This window comes from Oculina patagonica, chromosome 6, assembly GCF_052425735.1.
Source record: "Oculina patagonica isolate OP01 chromosome 6, crgOcupat, whole genome shotgun sequence".
Lineage (NCBI taxonomy): Eukaryota > Metazoa > Cnidaria > Anthozoa > Scleractinia > Oculinidae > Oculina > Oculina patagonica.
The window spans coordinates 11,814,352-11,833,662 of record NC_135763.1 but is presented as its reverse complement, the minus strand read 5'-3'; the positions used below and the strand labels follow the sequence as shown (position 1 = coordinate 11,833,662).

At 37.7% G+C, this 19,311-nt stretch overlaps 2 protein-coding genes across 2 annotated transcripts; one reads left to right on the top strand and one right to left on the bottom strand.

The window, feature by feature from the left end:
- The first annotated feature begins 2,187 nt into the window (after positions 1-2,187).
- On the top strand, positions 2,188-14,829 carry LOC144658886 (CTP synthase 1-like). The gene is made up of 16 exons (XM_078519378.1): positions 2,188-2,482; positions 3,654-3,824; positions 5,032-5,129; positions 5,513-5,629; positions 6,207-6,290; positions 7,122-7,202; positions 7,652-7,806; positions 8,539-8,671; positions 8,803-8,891; positions 9,273-9,367; positions 9,704-9,766; positions 10,473-10,516; positions 10,755-10,854; positions 11,111-11,166; positions 11,575-11,671; positions 12,236-14,829. The coding sequence occupies exons 1-16, from the start codon at positions 2,317-2,319 to the stop codon at positions 12,457-12,459; spliced, it is 1,773 nt and encodes a 590-aa protein (XP_078375504.1). The 5' UTR covers positions 2,188-2,316; the 3' UTR covers positions 12,460-14,829.
- On the bottom strand, positions 14,821-19,301 carry LOC144658907 (protein DGCR6-like). The gene is made up of 5 exons (XM_078519412.1): positions 19,045-19,301; positions 18,702-18,862; positions 17,016-17,122; positions 16,318-16,416; positions 14,821-15,885 (listed from the first exon to the last, which is right to left on the bottom strand). Exons 1-5 carry the CDS (start codon positions 19,260-19,262, stop codon positions 15,781-15,783), a joined length of 690 nt encoding a protein of 229 aa, XP_078375538.1. The 5' UTR covers positions 19,263-19,301; the 3' UTR covers positions 14,821-15,780.
- Between the last annotated feature and the right edge of the window lie 10 nt (positions 19,302-19,311).

The following is a 19,311-nucleotide window of genomic DNA, read 5'->3' as shown; positions in this document are numbered from 1 at the left end:
ACCATGCGACCCAATTGCTTACTGGGAAATCGGAAAAATAACTGTTGTCTTTGACAGAATAAGCATGATGTTTAGACATTGCATAAATCATGCTATTTACGCTCTCAAAGAAAGAAATGTCTTGATTATCAATATAAAGAATATTACCAAGCTTACCAAGGATGTCTACCCAGAATACCATTGGGTCATATAGCTCATGGTCTATGCTTTTCACAGGATCAACGTTTCTTCAATTAGGTATAGTCAGTAGTAGTGGTAGCAGTAGCAAGACTAGCAACGTTATTTAAAGAAGGTAGCACATGTCAGTATAAAACAGACAAAAAGCTTTTGTCATATTTTAGACTTTCTCTTAGTAAATAGATATTGCTAGCAAAGGTATTCTGGCGGCGAAATGATAGCAGCAATAACAATTCAGGTAACGCGTGCTGTCTTCAGAGGCATCTGCCCCCGCGCGAGTTTGGAGCTAGTATACCTAAAATGAAGGAGGCATCTCGCACATAAATACTCACAGTACGAAAACGTATAAGGGCCTATAAGGGACTATACAATAATGATCAGGAGTGGATGGGGGGGGGGGGACGACTGCAAAACGAGAGGGGGTAGGGCGTAAAGTAATACACCGAGAGAGGAAAAGCAATGTCTAAATTACTGAATGGAAAGAAGGGGGGTAATATCTAATCTTCAACGAAATCACACTTTTCGTTATTTTGTTTTGTAAAATATATGAAAATAAAACTAGGAGGAGGAGGCATCTCGCACATAAATACTCACGGTACGAAAACGTATAAGGACCTATAAGGGACTCAGAAATAATTATCAGGAGGAGGGGGGGGGGGACAAAACGAGAGGGGGCAGGGTGTAAAGTAATACACCGAGAGAGTAAGGCAACGTCTAGAGACTCTAGATTACTGAATGGAAAGAAGGGGGGTAATATCTAATTTTCAACAAAATCACTCTTTTCGTTTTCTTGTTTTGTAAAATGTATGGAAAATAAAACAGGGGCCCTGCAGGTGATTACTTATATTGCAAGCTTTTTTGTTTTCACAAGTTTTTCCTTTTTTTGGCTTTTTTCACCTTCTTTCTTTCTTCTAGGTGTCGATCTGTTTTTGTTTAATCCAATGGGAAATGTTGCTTTGTACTTATTCATCAGCTGGGCAACATTTTCTTGATTGCCTTTTGTTATACGAACAAATTAAAAAAACAGAAAGGCTGACCGCACGGTAAGCGGATTGAACTTGTATATAAAGTATGGAAGAGAAATATACAAGTTCAATCCGCCCAACGTACGGTCAACCCTGCTGTTTTTTTTATTTGTTCGTATTTATACAATTTTCTGATCAGATCCACCAGGATCCGGTTCTTTGTATTGTCCGTTGACCCTTTCTCAAGTTAAAACTGTTGTTATAACATGGATACTGTCAGAGTTTAATGACTTTAATCAGGAGCCATAATCCTGCTTTAATGTACCGGTGCTGGCAAGACAGCCCTGCACGTTCTGTACTAAAGAGACGAGACTATCACCATGTTTCGCTATCATATTTTTAGTAGTTTCGATTTTTGCAATGGGGGTTGGAGTTGAGGTGGTGGTTGTTATTTCAGCCCCCCCGCCTCCCGTATTAAACAACATAACAGTGTGGCACTTCCTGTTAAAATTCACTGCATCAGGGCAAACGCATACACGGTCAACATTTGGAGAATCCTTGATTTGTGCCGGATGGTGTCATGTGACTCATTTCAGAGTTTCAGACGGTCACCACCGCAAGCTGGAAAAAGTCGTAGGATAAGAAGAGTACGAAGACATCTGCAAACGTATGGCTTAGCCGAGAGCACACTGGATTGAGAGACTCCTACTTCTCCGGCCTCTGAAAGCAGACGGATTTCACCGAGCAGGAAAACGCCTCTTCTTTGTTTTTATTCATGAATTTCGCCCCTAAACTCCTTTGTGTAAAATCCAAGGGAAATGCCTTTTAGTTCGTTTCGGGAAGTTCGAGAAATGGGGATTCACTGCAGTTGATAACTTAAAAAAACCTGGGTAACCTGTGGTGACATCGATTGTGTGCGACTCGTGCGACTCTGCGTGCGGCGTGTTATATGACGTCATGTTATTTTTTATTGGATGCTCATTGACCAATGAGAAGCGATGTATTTGGATAAAAACAACACGTGCAGAAAATTTCCAAGCGCTGTTCTCGGAGAGAGCGAAGCGCCGTTCACCTCAACGAGTTTAAAGAAATTTAGTTTAATTTTAGTCCGGTGTTTCCCATTTTTATAACTTACCAGGACGTTGATTTGAAAATCTCTATCCAGAGCTTAAAGATGAAGTACATTTTGGTGACTGGTGGCGTTATTAGCGGGATTGGGAAGGGAGTTATTTCGAGCAGCATTGGAGCGCTGTTGAAAGGCTGCGGACTGCATGTTACGTCTATTAAAATCGACCCCTACCTGAACATCGACGCTGGAACATTCTCCCCCTACGAGCACGGTTAGTCAATTTACTGTTTTTCATCGATCGTTAAATGAGTTAGTATTTACGACTTTATTTGAAGCTTACGTTGGGTTTCGCGCGCTCAAAACAATAATCCCGCCATTTTATTCAAGTGGACGTAACGACTATTTTGGAAATTTAGGAATTGCGAAATGATCACGCAGCTCTGTACTAGCTAAAACCATTTAAAGCCTTTTTAAATAGTGAGATTTTATTTAAGCCGGTAAAAAACGGTAAATATACTGATGGAAACTGCAATGCATATGTTGCGACACTAAAAGCACATGGCCGGCCGAGTAAACGAAGTCGATGACGTTTTGGGAAAGCAATCGTAGGAATGGTCAGTTGATTCAAGAGGTTCATGGCCTTTAGAAGCCGGAAAATATTAAAATAAAATGGTATAAAAACCTGATGTTCTTTTAGGTGTAAAGTGCTACAGTTGTTCATATGTTGCGGGATTTTTGAAATTAATCTTTGATTAGGTTTTTATTTGCATACTGGGAAAATAAAAATAGAGGCAAGTCTTTCTTCTTCACGAAAAGTATAAAGAATTGATACATGCTGAGGGTGTTTAATAAATATCAATCCCTGGGGTAGCTGCAGTTTTTATTATCAGTCATTTTGGAAAATTTTTGTTCTTGGTTTCCTGGTCTTCAGAATTGGTTCGACCTTGAAATATTATGTTACTAGCACTTAACTACTTGTAATTTGCATATCTTCTCCTTAGTAAATAAGTAACTTGGTGTTTGAAACCAATAGTAATAAGATAATGAGATCCAAGACAAGAATCAGGGTTCTCATTAGAAGGCGGGTCCTGGTTCCAGGATACACAAGTGTTGGTACCCAACTACTATCAAACTGAACATACATGTAAAGAAAGCTACTTCATTTTGTTCTTTTCTGCCTGCCCACTCTTTTTTCGGTGCCTTTCTACTTCCGAACTTAATGAAACCCCTGCTTCTTGTAAAAGTTGCTGGACAAGTCACAACAGGCTTTTAATTTCCCCAGACAACATTGCCATTCCCACCTAGCAAAGACTGTCATTTTGCATCGCAACCCAATCAATCAACCATGACAACAAACACGACAACTGAGACAATTTAACGCTCAACCTGAATCTGCTGTACTTGGTTTATTACATTAACTATTTGAAATCCAAATGTTGTAGGAGAGGTGTTTGTTTTGGATGATGGTGGTGAAGTAGACTTGGACCTGGGTAACTACGAAAGGTTCCTTGACGTTACTCTTCATCGAAATAACAATATAACAACTGGTAAGATATACCAGAGTGTGATAGACAAGGAGAGACGTGGTGACTACCTGGGAAAAACGGTTCAAGGTGGGTACATGTGTACATGTAGATCTGTATTTTTACAAGTATCTTTACACCCTCTTTCAGTGTTACGTGCAGAACTATCTTTCTACATCCATCTTTGGACATGCTGTTCAAAATGAGCCATTCAAAACCGATGCATGCCGGTGTTGGTTGATTCAGAAGGTCATGCTAATGGGCTGTGATTAGTGGATTTCGATCTGTCTTGTTTGTTTAGCACGTCGAAAGATGGATGTAAAACACTGAAAGCATGTAAAACACTGAAAGCTGGTGTAGCTTCAAATCTTTTTTTTTTATTTTTATTTTTTTTTATTGCAATTACAAAAAAGAACATTAATTACACAGTTAAGTTACATACAATTTAGGAATAGGAAAAAAAGAGAAAAAAAAATTATAATGAAAAAAAAAATAATAATAAAGTTAATTAATAAATATGATATAATTACAATTCACTATTACAATTCTCAAGTTATTACACACACAAAGATAGCCTTAAGGATAGTAACATTTGAAATAATAACAATAATACATTTTTATTATATAGGTTTAATTATCCATTTTTTATTAAAATATTCTTTTTTTGTGATTTTACTTTCTATTTCATACTTAATTTTAATTTTGGCTTTAAACCCCTCAATTTTAGGAAGGGTTTGACTTCTTCTGCAGTCCCACAAGAACAATTTTCCAATAATTGTGAAGTAATTTAATAGATCAAGTAAAGGGCATTTTTCCGTAAATATTCCAAATAAAACATTTTTTATGGAGAGGTGGATTTTCTGTTTTGATAGTAGGTGCCAGTATGATGCAAAATCTAGGTTGTTCAGTACTACAGAAAGAATTGTTGATGCCTAGTCAGTCCTTTGCGTTGGTTGCCAAATAAGCAACCTGTTTGGAAAACTTAGTTGCCAAATTTTCATTTCACTTGCTACGGCCACCATGATAATGGTCGCAGCTTGAAGCGCTCATTTGCTTACTGCAAAGTATATCCCCAGTCGACTAGACTTAATTATACTGGACAAGGAAATTTAGACCTTCACTGGACTATTAGATGAGTGGAATCCTAAATTAAAACTAAACTTGAGAAGACAAATTAAAATTGGCTGTGTAAGAAGTATTAGCAGATCTAGAATGGAAGCAGAGAGACAAAGAAATGGCTATTCGTAGGCTGTTTGTTTCACTGATCCCTTATTTCTCCTATCCATGCACCTTATAGTGGTCCCTCACATAACAGATGCCATTCAAGACTGGGTCACTAAGGTGTCTGGTGAACCTGTTGAAAATGAAACCAAGGCTGATGTGTGTATTATTGAGGTGAGTGAAAATGAACAATATATTTTTCATTTCTTTAAGCTGTAACTTTCTTACAGTGTAAATAATTAGCTATTTTTTTGTTTTGTGACAATACTTTTTTCCTCCAAAAGCTGCGTATCAATGAGTATGAATTTTAGAGTTAACTTTCCAGATATTATATTGCTTCATGTTCGTATTGAGAACAAGTAGAGAACACAATTATCACTGCTAACAATCAACATTGCTGTTGTAAGAGGAATCTTAGCATTGAATTTTAGTTACAAGTGTTTCAAAAAGTAATATCCCTATACATTGTATAATCATTTTATTGTTTCACTCCAATATGGCCGCCATGAACACACTCTATAGTGTTGCCTAAAACTTGTCTTATGTTTTCTATTCAGCTGGGAGGGACTGTGGGTGATATAGAAGGTATGCCGTTCATTGAGGCTTTTCGACAATTCCAGTTCCGAGTTGGGAGAGACAACTTTTGTGTGGTGCATGTCAGTCTTGTCCCTGCGGTAGGTACAATTCATGTGTAATCAACATCGGCAGTGTTTTCCTTCTGAATATCACACATTCTAAACTCTTGTAATTGCCTTTGTGTCCTTATCACTTTTCAGTTTAAGTTTTCTTCTTCGATGTCCTTCTGTGCCTTGATAAATCATTAGTTTGAGGTTTCCTTTGGTTTGTAGGTAATGTTATTGTGCCTTGAAAAAAAATTAATTACATGTAGTATGTTCTGACAGAGCTCCTTTACATCTCCAAGAAGTAATTGGAAGTGAAAAAGATTTCCAGTGCATTGCCATTTTGGATTTCATGACATGTAATGGTTGCCGCTATTGTTAAAAAGCAGAGGATCTGTTGTGTGAAGCAATTGGGCAACCATTGCATGTCATAAAATCCAAAATGGTGGTGCGTGGGAAATTTAAAAGTAATCTTTTCCACTTTTTGCTATTATTAAATGCCATTTTCCCCTTGTCCAGTAAAATTTGGAATTTAGGCATTATTTGAAACAATTCAACGTCAACTTGTTATAAGAGTGGAGGTTCCCTTTAAGCAAGTTAACCAATACATACTTGAATGTGTAATTTTCAGCCTGATTCAACGGGAGAGCAGAAAACAAAGCCAACACAGAACAGTGTACGAGAACTACGTGGTTTGGGTCTAAGCCCTGATATGGTGAGTCATGTTTGTTTTCATCATGGGCTTTATATTCTTTTAATGTATGTTGTTGTGGTAGGTTTGAATTATATTTTGGTGTTTCAGGGCTTAACACTAATGGTAGCCAACTAGGCACAGGCCAGACGAAATGCAGTTTTGGCTAGTAGTTTTTCGGTTTCACTAGCCAAAATGGCTAGTAAAAATTCCAAGAATTTGATTGGAAGAAAACCATACATCAAAATCGTCTTTGCGAGAACAGAACTCATAAGTACAATATGGTCTCTTATGAAATTATCAAAGACTATGGACAAGCCTAAAATTAACGCTAAAGACTACCAACTAATGATAACAGGACCAGTAAAGACGGCAAAGTGCCTCTGTCCAAACCTGAGTTAGCTTGAGACAAAAAGCAGTAGAAAATTGGTTTTGGCTAGTGAAATCAAAGCTGTCAGTAGAGGTGCTATTTAACAATTAGACTACGAGCCCAAGTTTTCTATGAGCAAATAGTCAACGAGGCGCAGCCGAGTTGACTATCGCTCATAGAAAACGAGGGCGAGTAGTCTAATTGTTTTAGTAGAAACTCTAAAGGATTGCAGTCCAAAATCTACAATATTGTGCACTTTGAAGACAAAAATCAAGAAAATTTACCGCTTAAAGAGCTACGCGAGCGCGCGACTGTTTTCTATCGGCGAATAGAAATCAGTGGGAGAACCAATCAGATTCGCGGATTACCAATAGAACACAACTGAGTTTCTACTAAAAGTGATTAGCTACAATGTAGATGTGTGTACTTTCCAAGCTTCTAAAAGAGTTCATTGTAAGCTCATTCATTAACAAACCAAATTGCAGGTTATGTGTCGGTGCAAGCATCCCGTCACTAATGCTGTGAAGGAAAAGGTGTCTTTGTTCTGTCATGTACCTCCAGAGCAGGTGAGAAACTTTTGGATTTGTAACCATGATTTACGGGTGTTGGATGTTTGCTGTTTAGAGATTGGTAGAGATTTCTCATGGTTATAGTCTTTAGTAGTTGCTGTACTTAAGCTCGTTCGTACAGGTCCTGGAAAGTCCTGGAATGTTAGAAGTTCATTTTTTCTGGGGCTTTAAAGTCATGGAATTTAAGTGTGGGTCATGGAAAGTCATGGAAAATGGTATTGATTGTACAAAATAAATTAGGCAGTATATTTTTGGTGAAGAAAAGGGAAAAATCGTATCTGAAATCAAGATTATTTTTTTAAAATTGCCAAGAAAAATAGTCAAATTTTGAAAAGTCATTGAAAAGGTCATGGAAAGTCGTGGAATTTCAAAAGCTCAAAAGAGTATGAACCCTGTTAAGGCTTTCCTTACTTGGTGGATATAATTTTTATTTTGTTTATTTTTAGGTGATCGACGTCCACGACTGTAAATCTATTTACAGAGTGCCATTGTTGTTGTCAGGCCAAGGTATTGTGCCACTTTTTTCCAAGAGACTTAAGCTGGAAATCAAGTCCCCCAAGCCACGACATTTCATGATGCAATGGAGAGAACTTGCTGAGAGGTACAGACGAAACAACAACTTGACATAATTAACTTGACGTTGTTTAACCAGGGTTCCATGTAACAGTCTTGCGACTGACAAACCTGTGGCCCGTGGATTACTGATCAAATTAGAATTTCATTGCTATATGGTAAACTACATTTACTGTTACTACAGTTAAACCCTTTTTATACCTTATCTTGAATGGTTAATACATGTATACAGAAAACACATACATGAAAAATTGGCGTTTTTTCCATGTCAGCACGACAAGGTTTTTAAATGTTTGGTATCTACAAAAAAATTAGGGTATTTACTAGGTGGACTGTCCCATGATGGAATAAGATCCCAGGACTGCAGATAACTGTCGGACTGTCCGACCACAATTTGCCAATGTTCGATGAAATTCCAACTGTGGTCAGACGGAATATCTGGACAGCTTGTTTTTTTTTTTGTTTTCCAGTGCAAACACCACCAATGTTCTGCATTGACAACGCAGGAGATATTAGCAGGTTCACATAATTATGGAGCAGTAATGTAATATGATGACCGACCTCACTTTTATTTTGTCCGATCAAAATGGCGACTTAGTCGGAGGCATGTCCTTTCAAGGGAAAAATATTATTTGCAGCCCTGAGATCCTATCCAGGGTCACTCCATGATACAGAAACTGAAGATGAATCTTTTGTGGTTTAGGATTTAAAATGGTATTGTCATTTAATAATGTGTTTCTCTGGTTCTTTTGTTTTTCAGAGAGGAGAGAGCTCTAGATGAAGTTAAGATTGCTCTTGTTGGAAAATACACAAAACTAGAAGATGCATACATTTCTGTACTTAAAGCTCTGAAACATGCATCCCTTCATTGCAACAGACGTCTGAATGTTGTGGTAGGTTTCTTGCAGTTTGTTTTGGAAGTTTGTGCAGCATGTAAGATTAAGTTATCTTAGAAATGGAAATCAAAATCCCCATGATATTTCCCCTTTAATGTAACTCTAAAATTTGGCTTTTGTTCTTGCAGTGGGTGGAGTCTGAAAATCTTGAAAAGGAAATACAGGAGAGAGATCCCGTAAAATATCATGAAGCTTGGCAGAAGCTCTGTGGTTGCGAGTGAGTACATTAAAAATGTTTACTTTTGCTAACCACACTTATCCTCATGCAATCCAGGAATATTTTGTCACTGGTTTCCATGTTATTCTTGTAACTAAGACATGCTTCAGGAATAGCATAGAACCTCTTTAGGGCAACATTTAAAAATGTTGGGGCTGGAGTGGGGTGGGAACTTGCAATGGACCTATGGCATCTCATCTACGGTGAGCAACAAACTCTGCCATTTTTGTGCCACTGAAACCAGAAATCAAGTGTTGCCATTGATGATGCTCTGGGCTGGGTATTAAGACATTCAGTAACTTTTTCATGTTGTATTATTTTTTGGTTGAAACTACATGTGCAAGTTTAAAAAATAATATGTTCCTTTTTTCTTCAAAACAGTGGTATTCTAGTACCTGGGGGCTTTGGAAAGAGAGGCACAGAAGGAAAAATTGCTGCAGCTGAATGGGCAAGAAAGATGAAAAAACCTTATTTAGGTATGGTATTTTCTTATCGTTTCCTTTTGTCTGTTTTCGAAACCAATATCGGTTCTTCAGGGATGTTACGAAGGGCCAACTGCTGGCTATTTTCACCGGCTGAATGATAACTTAAATCGGGCTGAAATTTGACATGAAAACAAAGACTTGGGTAAAAGTTTCAGAGCTATCAAGACCAGAAAAGCTTGCTAATCAGCCAGCTTAGCATTTTCTTAGCTCATCCCTGGTGCTCAATTGCCAGCCTGGCGAGGCTTGTAGACAGACTTTGCTTACTCCTGCTTGTAAATAACAATAACAATTGTCGACACTTAACCAATTTCTTTATACTTTTGATAGGTGTTTGTTATGGTATGCAGTTAGCTGTGATTGAGTTTGCTCGACATATTCTGGGATGGAAAGGTAAGGACTTCCTAATGTATATAAAATAAATACTCACTTTTTTATGTATCAATGTATTTTGCACTGCTGTGCTAAGTAAGGATGCTGTAAATGAAAAACCAGCCGGCTATTGGCTGTAACTGGCTTTGTAATAATTCAGAGTGAAAATGAAGGACTATTTATAATATACCTGCCAACTCTCACGCCTTGGGCGTGAGTCTCACGCCTGCGAGTTGAAAAATTTGATCTCACGCCAACTCACACTTACGAACTTATTTCTCACGCCTGGTCGAAAAATGTGAGTTATAATAACCATAACCGACACACTTTCCAAAAAATGTAAACTCAAACCAATGCAAGAAACGAAAAATGAGAAAACGTAAAATGAGTAAACGACGATACTTTTACCTGAAATCTTAGAGTTTTGTCAAGAAAAGCATTTAGAACGAAGTTGTGTTTGGCAAAACACGTCCACACACTGCGATCAGGATATTTCAGAACGTCTTCGGATGTCTTCGGGAAACTTCGGACATTCTCGTATCATCTTCGGAAATCCTGGCACTCTCAGGATAAAAATCTCACGCCTTTGACCCAGAAAAAGTTGGCAGGTATATAATAATACAACTTAGTTCTGGAAACTTTCTAAGAACTACATTACCATCAGTATTATTGTTGGAAAAGTTACACAAGAACATGCCAATAACTTTGTTTAAAAATATTTTTTTAGATGCAAATTCCACAGAAAATGAACCAGATACTAAACATCCAGTAGTAAGTTTTATGCTTCACTTCTTATTACTTTTTTTCACTGATATCTTGTTCTTGTTTTCACTTATACACCGTATGTAGCTATAAAATCTCAGATGCCATTTGTTTTGACCATCATTTAGCATGATATTCTTTCCTTGACTTTATTTGGGTTCTGATGACACAGAGTGCCAATTAATTGAACTGTAATGTGCGTTTTTTATTCAATCTTGGATTTTGATTATCTCATTGCTGCATGTAGGTTATTGAAATGCCTGAACATAACCCAGGTCAGCTGGGAGGCACCATGAGACTAGGAAGACGACGCACAGTGTTTTCAAAAAAACATGAAAGTGTAACAAGTGAGTTGTTCCTTGCATTGAATGAGTACCAGGATTTCGAGCCATCTTAATGTCCAGTTTAATGAATGTCAGAATCAGAGTCACAGATGCTGGACTGATTTCATACAAAATTGCAAATTTACTGGTTCTAATATTATTAGTATCTCTGAAAAACAAAGAAAACTATGAACTATTATTCAGTGGTAAAATGTCTAGTATTCTAAGTTGTAAACTCCTTTAGTTTCTAGAGGTTTTAACACTTTCTTTTTCTTTCCAGAAAAGCTTTACAAGAATGCAGAGTATGTAGAGGAAAGACACAGGCACAGATATGAGGTAAACACAACCCTGCAACATGGGGACCAATAGCAGATTGCCACTTTTTTCATTGGCCTGACCAACAGTTGAAGAATGTTATGCCCATTGCTAGCCTGCAAATACAGCTGCCTCTCATCGCTTCTTGCAGCAAGCGGCTGGAGTGCAGAGATGTGGCTGTATTCGCAGGCTAGCCCAGTACATACAGTGTACCAATGCCTGAATTTTTCATCCAGAACCAGTTTCCTTACAAATCTTTAAGATTTTTCAAAATATCAATCTGTGACAAAATCTTGCACTTAAATCTCAAAATTGGCAACCTTGCTGATTCTTTTACTGCTGTTAATTTTGATTGACCTGTGAAAGCCAGTTACAGTTGATATCACTGACAAAATGTTTATTGTGTTTTCCTCTATTCTTTTCATTAAGGTTAATCCAACACATGTCAGTCAATTTGAGGAGAAGGGAATGAAGTTTGTTGGTCGTGATGTGGAGGGAGAAAGGATGGAAATCATGGAGATCCAAGGTATGGCTTTAAATCAGTCTATGCATTGATTGAGGGTCAGACTTCCTTACAAAAGGAATGGACATGCTCATCAGAAGTGTTACAGCAAGGCGCCAAAAAGTGTGACCACCTTTAATTAATTCACATTCTTTCGTGCAACCACCATCCAATCAGAAGCCAAGGACAGCTCCCAGTTGAGTTCTGATTGGATTAAATCTGCACGGAAGAATGTGAATAAGTTAAAAGTGGTCACACTTTTGGGCGCCTTGCTGTAAAAGGTATTGGAATCTTGCGTTCAGATTGTGGACATGGGTGAAATTCATTTTACCAAGCAGGCAATTAGACAGACTGCTTGCAATTACATTTATTTCGTATTTGTTGTGCTCAGTTTTGAGAGAATAATAGTCTTACATTTCAAAACAATTCTGTCAAGCATCTTCCACTCATACAGGTTTGCTTTAAATGCCCTAAAAGGTACATAAATAACTAGTAAATTTGCACCCTTGCTATTTTCCATTCTACAAGTTGTGTTAACTCGAGACTCAGTTTGCCAATGGCTTTTTAATTTTTTTTTCCTTCTTTCAGACCATCCATATTTTGTTGGAGTCCAGTACCACCCAGAGTATATCAGTCGACCAATCAGACCCTCCCCTCCCTACCTGGGATTAATTTTGGCAGCTATTGGAAAACTCCCTCAGTTCATTGCCAGAGGGTGCCGCTTATCACCCAGGTGCAGCATCAGTGAAGATGAAGATGATGATGATGAGGAGTTAGTCAAGATGACCAAACTTCCAGAATTTAATCTCTAGATTATGCAAGGGTACTAGTTAATTTCAAAAAATTAACTCCTGAATTTTGTGAAAGAATGAGAGTTTTGTGTATAAAGTCAGGTTTTATTGTTTGCCCTGCTCCTGGAATTACAAGCTATCCTTCCAGGGCATTAAAGAGTTGAGTTTTTCCATGAACTCTTTGTTAATGGACACACCTGATCATAGTGAACAATTTATTGAGAAAGATCCCTTCTTTACTTTAATGAGTCCTTTACTTTTATCTCTTTCCAAGATAGATAAAAATCCAGTTTCAAGTTTACCAAGACTGCTGAATAAACTAACTAAAATGCAAGTGTATAATATTGGTCTTGATGCGAAGTATAATATTTAAAGGAAAGTGCCAAAGCATAAAATAGAACAATACACAGAGTTCTAAATGTTTCATGTTCTTAGTTGTAGTATTTGTGAATATTTTACCTCCGTTAGAGGAGTACAACGTACTTGTACATGTGGATACTTCTTTAGTCTTTTTTTTTAGTGGTCTTGGTTGCCAGTTATTCAAAACTGGACTATAGATTAATGCCTAGAATTGTTTCTATCAATTAGAAAAAACAGTTGTTACTACGCCATTGTTTTAGCTTTCAAGTCATCACTCAACACATTCTGTCTGGCTGAACAACCCTTAATTACAATTTTATATTTTTATGTTATTTACACATGCTTTTATTTTGAAACCCAAAGAAACATTTCCCCATTATCCACCATTTTTGCTTAGCACAAGATTTACAACAGACTTTGAATTTTTTTTTAAGATCTTTTGTCCAGTCAATTTTCTTCTAAATTTAATAAACAAATACATGTAAAGGATAAAACTAATTTCAGTTTAACATGTTGCTCTGACTTAAGTTTTGTACTTAGCCAAAATGTATTAACCACTCAACCACCAAAGACTGACTTGTAAAACCTATGCTTTTACACGTACGTGTACAGATTATACTGTTTTAAGTTGGAACAGAATGTAAATAGTGTTATACAAACAAAGTGATTTCCTCAGTGTTACATTGTCTCAGTTCTTTCATTACACCCACTTTCAGTGTTATGTGCATAGCTATCTTTCTGCATCCATCTTGCGACACGCTGTTTGAAACAAGCCAATCAAAACACCGTTGTTGGTTCATGAAATTAGCACACAAGGTCAGAAGGTCATGCTAGTCAGCTGTGATTGGCGGATTTCAATCCATGTTGTTTGTTTAACACCTTGAAAGATGGATGTCGACAGAAACCCGCTATGCACGTAACAGTGAAAGCGGGTGTAACTAAGGAAGTATTCAATCAAGTGTAACTGAGTCTTTATGGAAATATGAATTTTGAGCAAAAGAGAGAATGCGAACATTGTGAACAGTGATGGTCATTCAAGATTAGCAATAGTTTTCTTACAAGTTTTTCCTTTAAAGCTTTGATACTCTTTCTACAACAGAAAATTTCAAAACATAGATTTAATAATTCCTTGACAACAATGTTCTGTTTTCAAAAACTGCTGCCAATGCTAAGAGTTAGTTTTTGAGCAAAGAAAATATAATATTTTATTGTAACTTCCATCCACACGTAAAACAAAAATACAAAAGTAAAGGAGGTTCTGCCATCAAAGTAATCATTGAGGTTTTGATAGACTCAGTTTTACTGTCACCTAAGTAATATTTATCCAGCGGTAAATTAAAGGTAATTAATCTCTAAATTAACTATTAGTTTATATTTAATTCAAATTATTGCACCTTGAGTAACACGCAAACTCAAGTTCTAAACCCAACTTATGATTTCATTTTTCACTGCCGTCAATTATAATTGTGGCAACAGCCAATGAACTTTGATAAACAGAAACAAAACGGATTGAAATCTACCAATCACAACTGACAGATGTGATCTTTTGAGCTGATGGAAGTGAACTTCTGTTTCCTGATAGGTCCGCTTAGAAGATTGACAGCAGGGAAAAATGTAACTGTCGATTGAGCAGAGTTTACATGCTATTGAAAGGCACATTAATTGCATTTACTATTTTTTTTGTAAATCTGCTTATAAACTATCTTATTTATGACATGCCTGTCGAATCCTGGTGGACTGTACACTACATGTATATACATATCTACCCAAGAAACTGATTATTTTCTATAAAATTGTAAAAAAAGCTGTTCTTGGTTAGAGTTTGTTTTGTTAAAAATAACCAAAGAACAGATTTTCTTACAATATTTATTTTATTGAAAATATCCTGGTTGCACTATTTTCAAGATTCTTGCATGTTGTAAAACATTTTTGTAACAAAACAGTAAGGTGACATTAATTTGTCTAGATATTGCTTGATATTTGTATTATAGAGATTTAATTAATAACTACAAATAAAAAGATTAATGCCGATGAAGGATACTTGATTTTACTAAACCTGTGAAATAGTTATCGCACCTTTAGACACTATAAGGCACTCCATTGTTTTCTTTTGTTTGGTTTTGACTCTACACACTAACTGTTAAGGCCTGTTTTACACAGGCGATTTTTGTCACGCAACTCAATTCAATTTTTGTCATGCTGAAGTTGCATCAAGTTTCAAACAGGTTCGAAAGTCCTGCGATATTGCGGTGATTTCATCACCGCTAGTTTTTGCGCATGCAAACTCATGGCGATTTTATCGTCGCGGTATTGTGACGACTTCATGCAACTTCGGCGCTACAAAAATTGCATTGAGTTGCGCAACGAAAGTTGCCAGTGTAAATGGGCCTTTAGATATTTTTTTCAAAATGAAATCACTCCTACCAGTACAAGTGACTTTACATGCAATAGGCCTTGTTCACCACAGCTGCCATTTCTGTTTGACATACAGTAATAATGCAAATTGGGCATGTGATTGCTGATCATGAGAGGCAATCAGATTCATTGAAAATAAATAATTATATTACACAAGGCGACTTTTCCTGCAACTTGCAACACAACTAAATGCTGCATTGCAAGTTGTAAAAAAGTTTCGTGTAACACCTTAATTGTTTGGCAACCTGTAATGCAGCAAAATGTTGCGTTGTGAGGTCAGTTGCAAGAAAAGTAGAACTGTCCTCTACTTTTGCTGCATGTGACACGAAGCCTTACTTGCAACACAATTTTGTTGAAATCAGCTAAACAGAGCTTGCGTTTTGCTCGGGGGAAATTTCAAGACGATAATTTCTGGGTGCATTGCAAGTTGCGAACCAAAACTGCGAGCATGTGACACCCCTTTTGAAACTTGCAATGTTTTACAGTAGTCATCGTTGCATTGCACGTTGCAGGAAAAATTGCCTTGTGTTACATGCCTTAAGAAGTTAACTTCCAGCTCATGCAGTGCTAACTGGGAGATTGGTCGAGGCGCTGTATGAAATCCAGAATGTACATCTGAAGTCGAATGTCATCAGGATTGTTTGTAATGGAAAACAATGGGACACCAGCTTTCTGTTGAGAATTCAAAACCAAAGTAACGTGAACAACTCATTTGGTTTCCCTTGGGATTTATAATATTTTTTTTTAAAAAATGAAAAATTTAGGGGGAGGGGGATATTAGAGAAAAAGCATTGCAAAAATGTTTCATTGGTTTACATTGTGTGGGATTTGTATCTGAAAGGTTTTTGCTGTAGACAAGAATACAGCACAGAAAACCTCTTTCTGTAACAACAGAAACACAAACAAGTCGTGGTTGTCACCGTACGTCTACTCTAACCAGGCCACTTGGAAGGACCAATCAAAACATTAATAATTATTGAGAACAATGGATAACTATGTTTTTCATAAACAGACCAATGGCGTTAAAGAATCCAGACAACAGCTCTACAGCAAATGCTGTAAACCTGTTTGTTAAAGCCTGTGAAAAAAAATACAGGAGCTTACTTGTAGTGTCGCCTGTTGATCACTAACAAGTTGATCCAGTTCCAAGACTACTTTCTGATCCACTTTAATCACCTCAGCTTCTAACTTCTCTTCTAGTGCCTTAATGACAAGAATTATAATATTTGTTATAAATTAAAATAATTTCAATTTCAATTGGTAATGGCACTCATTGTGACATCATAAAATTACAATCGGTGATGTCCACTGTACCATTGGTGAAAAATTCTGCATTTCATCCTACTGGCCAATCAGACTGGCACTCACCACTGACTGATGTCACTAGCATGAATCAACTCAGAGCATTTCTCCACCCCCCCCCCCCCTGGGAGAAGGGGTTGTAAATAGTTTAGCTAAATAGTTAAGTCAAAATTTTCAGGGGTCTTGAATTTTTCTTTGACGTCTTCTCAAGTCTCGATTTACTTTGCAAGGCTAAAAAGGTCTCAGACTCGCAGAAAAGATATCGGTCTTGCGTCTCTCAAAGTCTCGCATTTACCATTCCACACCCCTGGGAGAGGTGCTAGTCCATTTCAGGTTCAAATTAAATTCACTGGTACCCATTTGTGGAGTGAGGCACTGTGAAAGTTAAGTGTCTTTCCCAAGGAACACATCACAGTGACCCCAGCCAGGGCACAGATGACAGGCACCTGCCATTAGCAAAGGGTTTGACTGTTATACAGCTGTTCCTAATGCCACTTTACCTTCTTCTCCTGAGCATTTGACGCCTCCACAATAGGAAGATTATGTGGCCTTTGTTCGCATTTCTGAAGGGCATCTTTTTGCTTCTTTGACATCTCCATTCTTTGGGCTACAAAAAAGAAGCTGATCACTGCCACATGTACATTTGTACATTATAGTCCGCTTAGCTATACAGCAAACCAAATGAGCCCTCCGGGTAAATTCCGACAAGCGACATGGCCCAAAAAGGAGCGACAGCACATAAAATAAAATCGCGACAAACAACAACCCTTATGAAAAAACTTAAATTCCGACAAGAACAAGCAATTTTCCTTCAATTCAATTGCCGACAGCAACACGAAGAGCGAAAAAACAGCGACACGGAACATGTTTAAATTCAGACAAGGGACACCGGAACCCCCTGGCAGGGCCTCATAAATGCATGACTATACCATATTGGAGCACAGTAGATGTATATTGTGCCCGGGGGGGGGGGTCTCGGGATTTTAAGTGAATGGGAAAAAAAATCAAAATTTTAAACCCAAAAAAATCCTTTGATCATCCCTGTCACTTGAAATCCTGAGTACCCCCCTGTGTACCTCTGATTGATTAAAAATAAGATAATATGAATAATCAGGTTGAATAAGAAGTGCTTCACTCTGGATGTAAGAAAGGGCGAAGAAATAGTTCTACAATTTCAATCGAACTTTGCTTAAGGCTTGACATAGAGTAACAGCTTAATAAGGTGATTGAGAGAGTCATGTGATGTTAAGGCTAAGTGCTGTCATGCAACAAGTCTCCCAGTTTTCTCGTGCTTGCCTGGAACAAGTGTGATCAGGCTGGTGGGGGGACTCCTACATGAAAGGGGTGGGGAGGCTCATCTGAAATTTTGAAAAGAACCCCTATAAGAGACCAATCTAGGTGTGGCTCATGCTTTTCTTTACCCCTAAAAGATGCCAAAAAAATAGAATAGAATTTATATTTGTATATTTCTCTGTGTACAGCCCTAAATGAGACCATTATCTGGCTAAAAATATTGGCATTATGCCCAGAACACCGTAAGCATGACCAAAAATCTGTAATTTACCCCCTAGGCGAGATGACAAGCATCCCCACCCCTTTCATATGCAAGTGCCCCCCAAAGGGGGGGGGGGGGTACTGCGGGATCAAAGTGACGGGGATGATCGAATGGAGGCAAAACTCAGGACCCAAAAAAAATCCCTAAGTCTCCCGACATTACCCAAAAAAATCCCTGGACTAAAAAAAATGCCCAAAACAATCCCTAGTCAAATTACCCCTAAATTGCCAAGGCCGCGCCAAGGCACTTTAGTTTGATTTTAATACCCAAAAGAATCCCCTATTTAAATCAAGTCACCCAAAAAAAAATCTGCCAAATTCTCCTACTCAAAAAAATCCCGGAATCGAAAATTTCGACCCCAAAAAAATCCTTCGCACATCCCCGTCACTTGGATCCCGGAGTACCCCCCTGGGGTGCCCCCCCCCCCCCCCCCTCTGAAGTGTGATCAGCTGCTCTCAACTTTGTACTCAATGATGACAAGGAAGATAGACAGATAGATACTGGATATCTTTAATTAGGGTCTCCCAGTCAGCCGCCTTTGCTGTTGACTGGGTTACTCTGGATAGGAGATCATTATTTAAACACATTTGTATTATAAAATGATGTAATGCTGATCTACTGATCTGACTACCTTTCTGTGAGTTGACTATTTTCATTCTTTTGTTGAGTAAATTTCGTTCAGAAAGTTGCTGGATATCCTCTAGTCCCTTTACAATCTCAAAGACTGTTCCGTCCAAAAGACAAGTAGCAATTCCAGAGAGCACATCATAAGTAAATTTCTTTTTGTATGTACTGAAATTAAAAGCAAAGCAGAGCATTTATCCTTAACTGAAAATCAAATTATTTTTTCTCCTAAAAAGAATAGGGTCAGGAAAGTCAGAAGTGAAAACAACATCATAGCTTATCAGTTATAGAGTTCATATTGGTCACATAAACAGCTTATTTACAACAAAATTTATGGAATTCTTTTTTACCCAGGTAGGTCTCGAACCATGGCTTGAAGCTGTGTCAAAAAGCTTGTCAACCTCTTTTGCTCTGCTTCGATTCGCTGTTGCTCTCTCCGATACTCTTCTTCTTTTCGAAGCATTTCATCGCGAACTGTGGCTAATAAATTGGGATCTAGGTTAGTTTGATAATTCCATTTTGGCTGCCTTTGACCTCCTCCAGATCCACCGCCGTAAAAATACGACATTCCTATTTTAAGATAAGATTTGACGAAGTTTTATCGCCAAAAGAGTTGA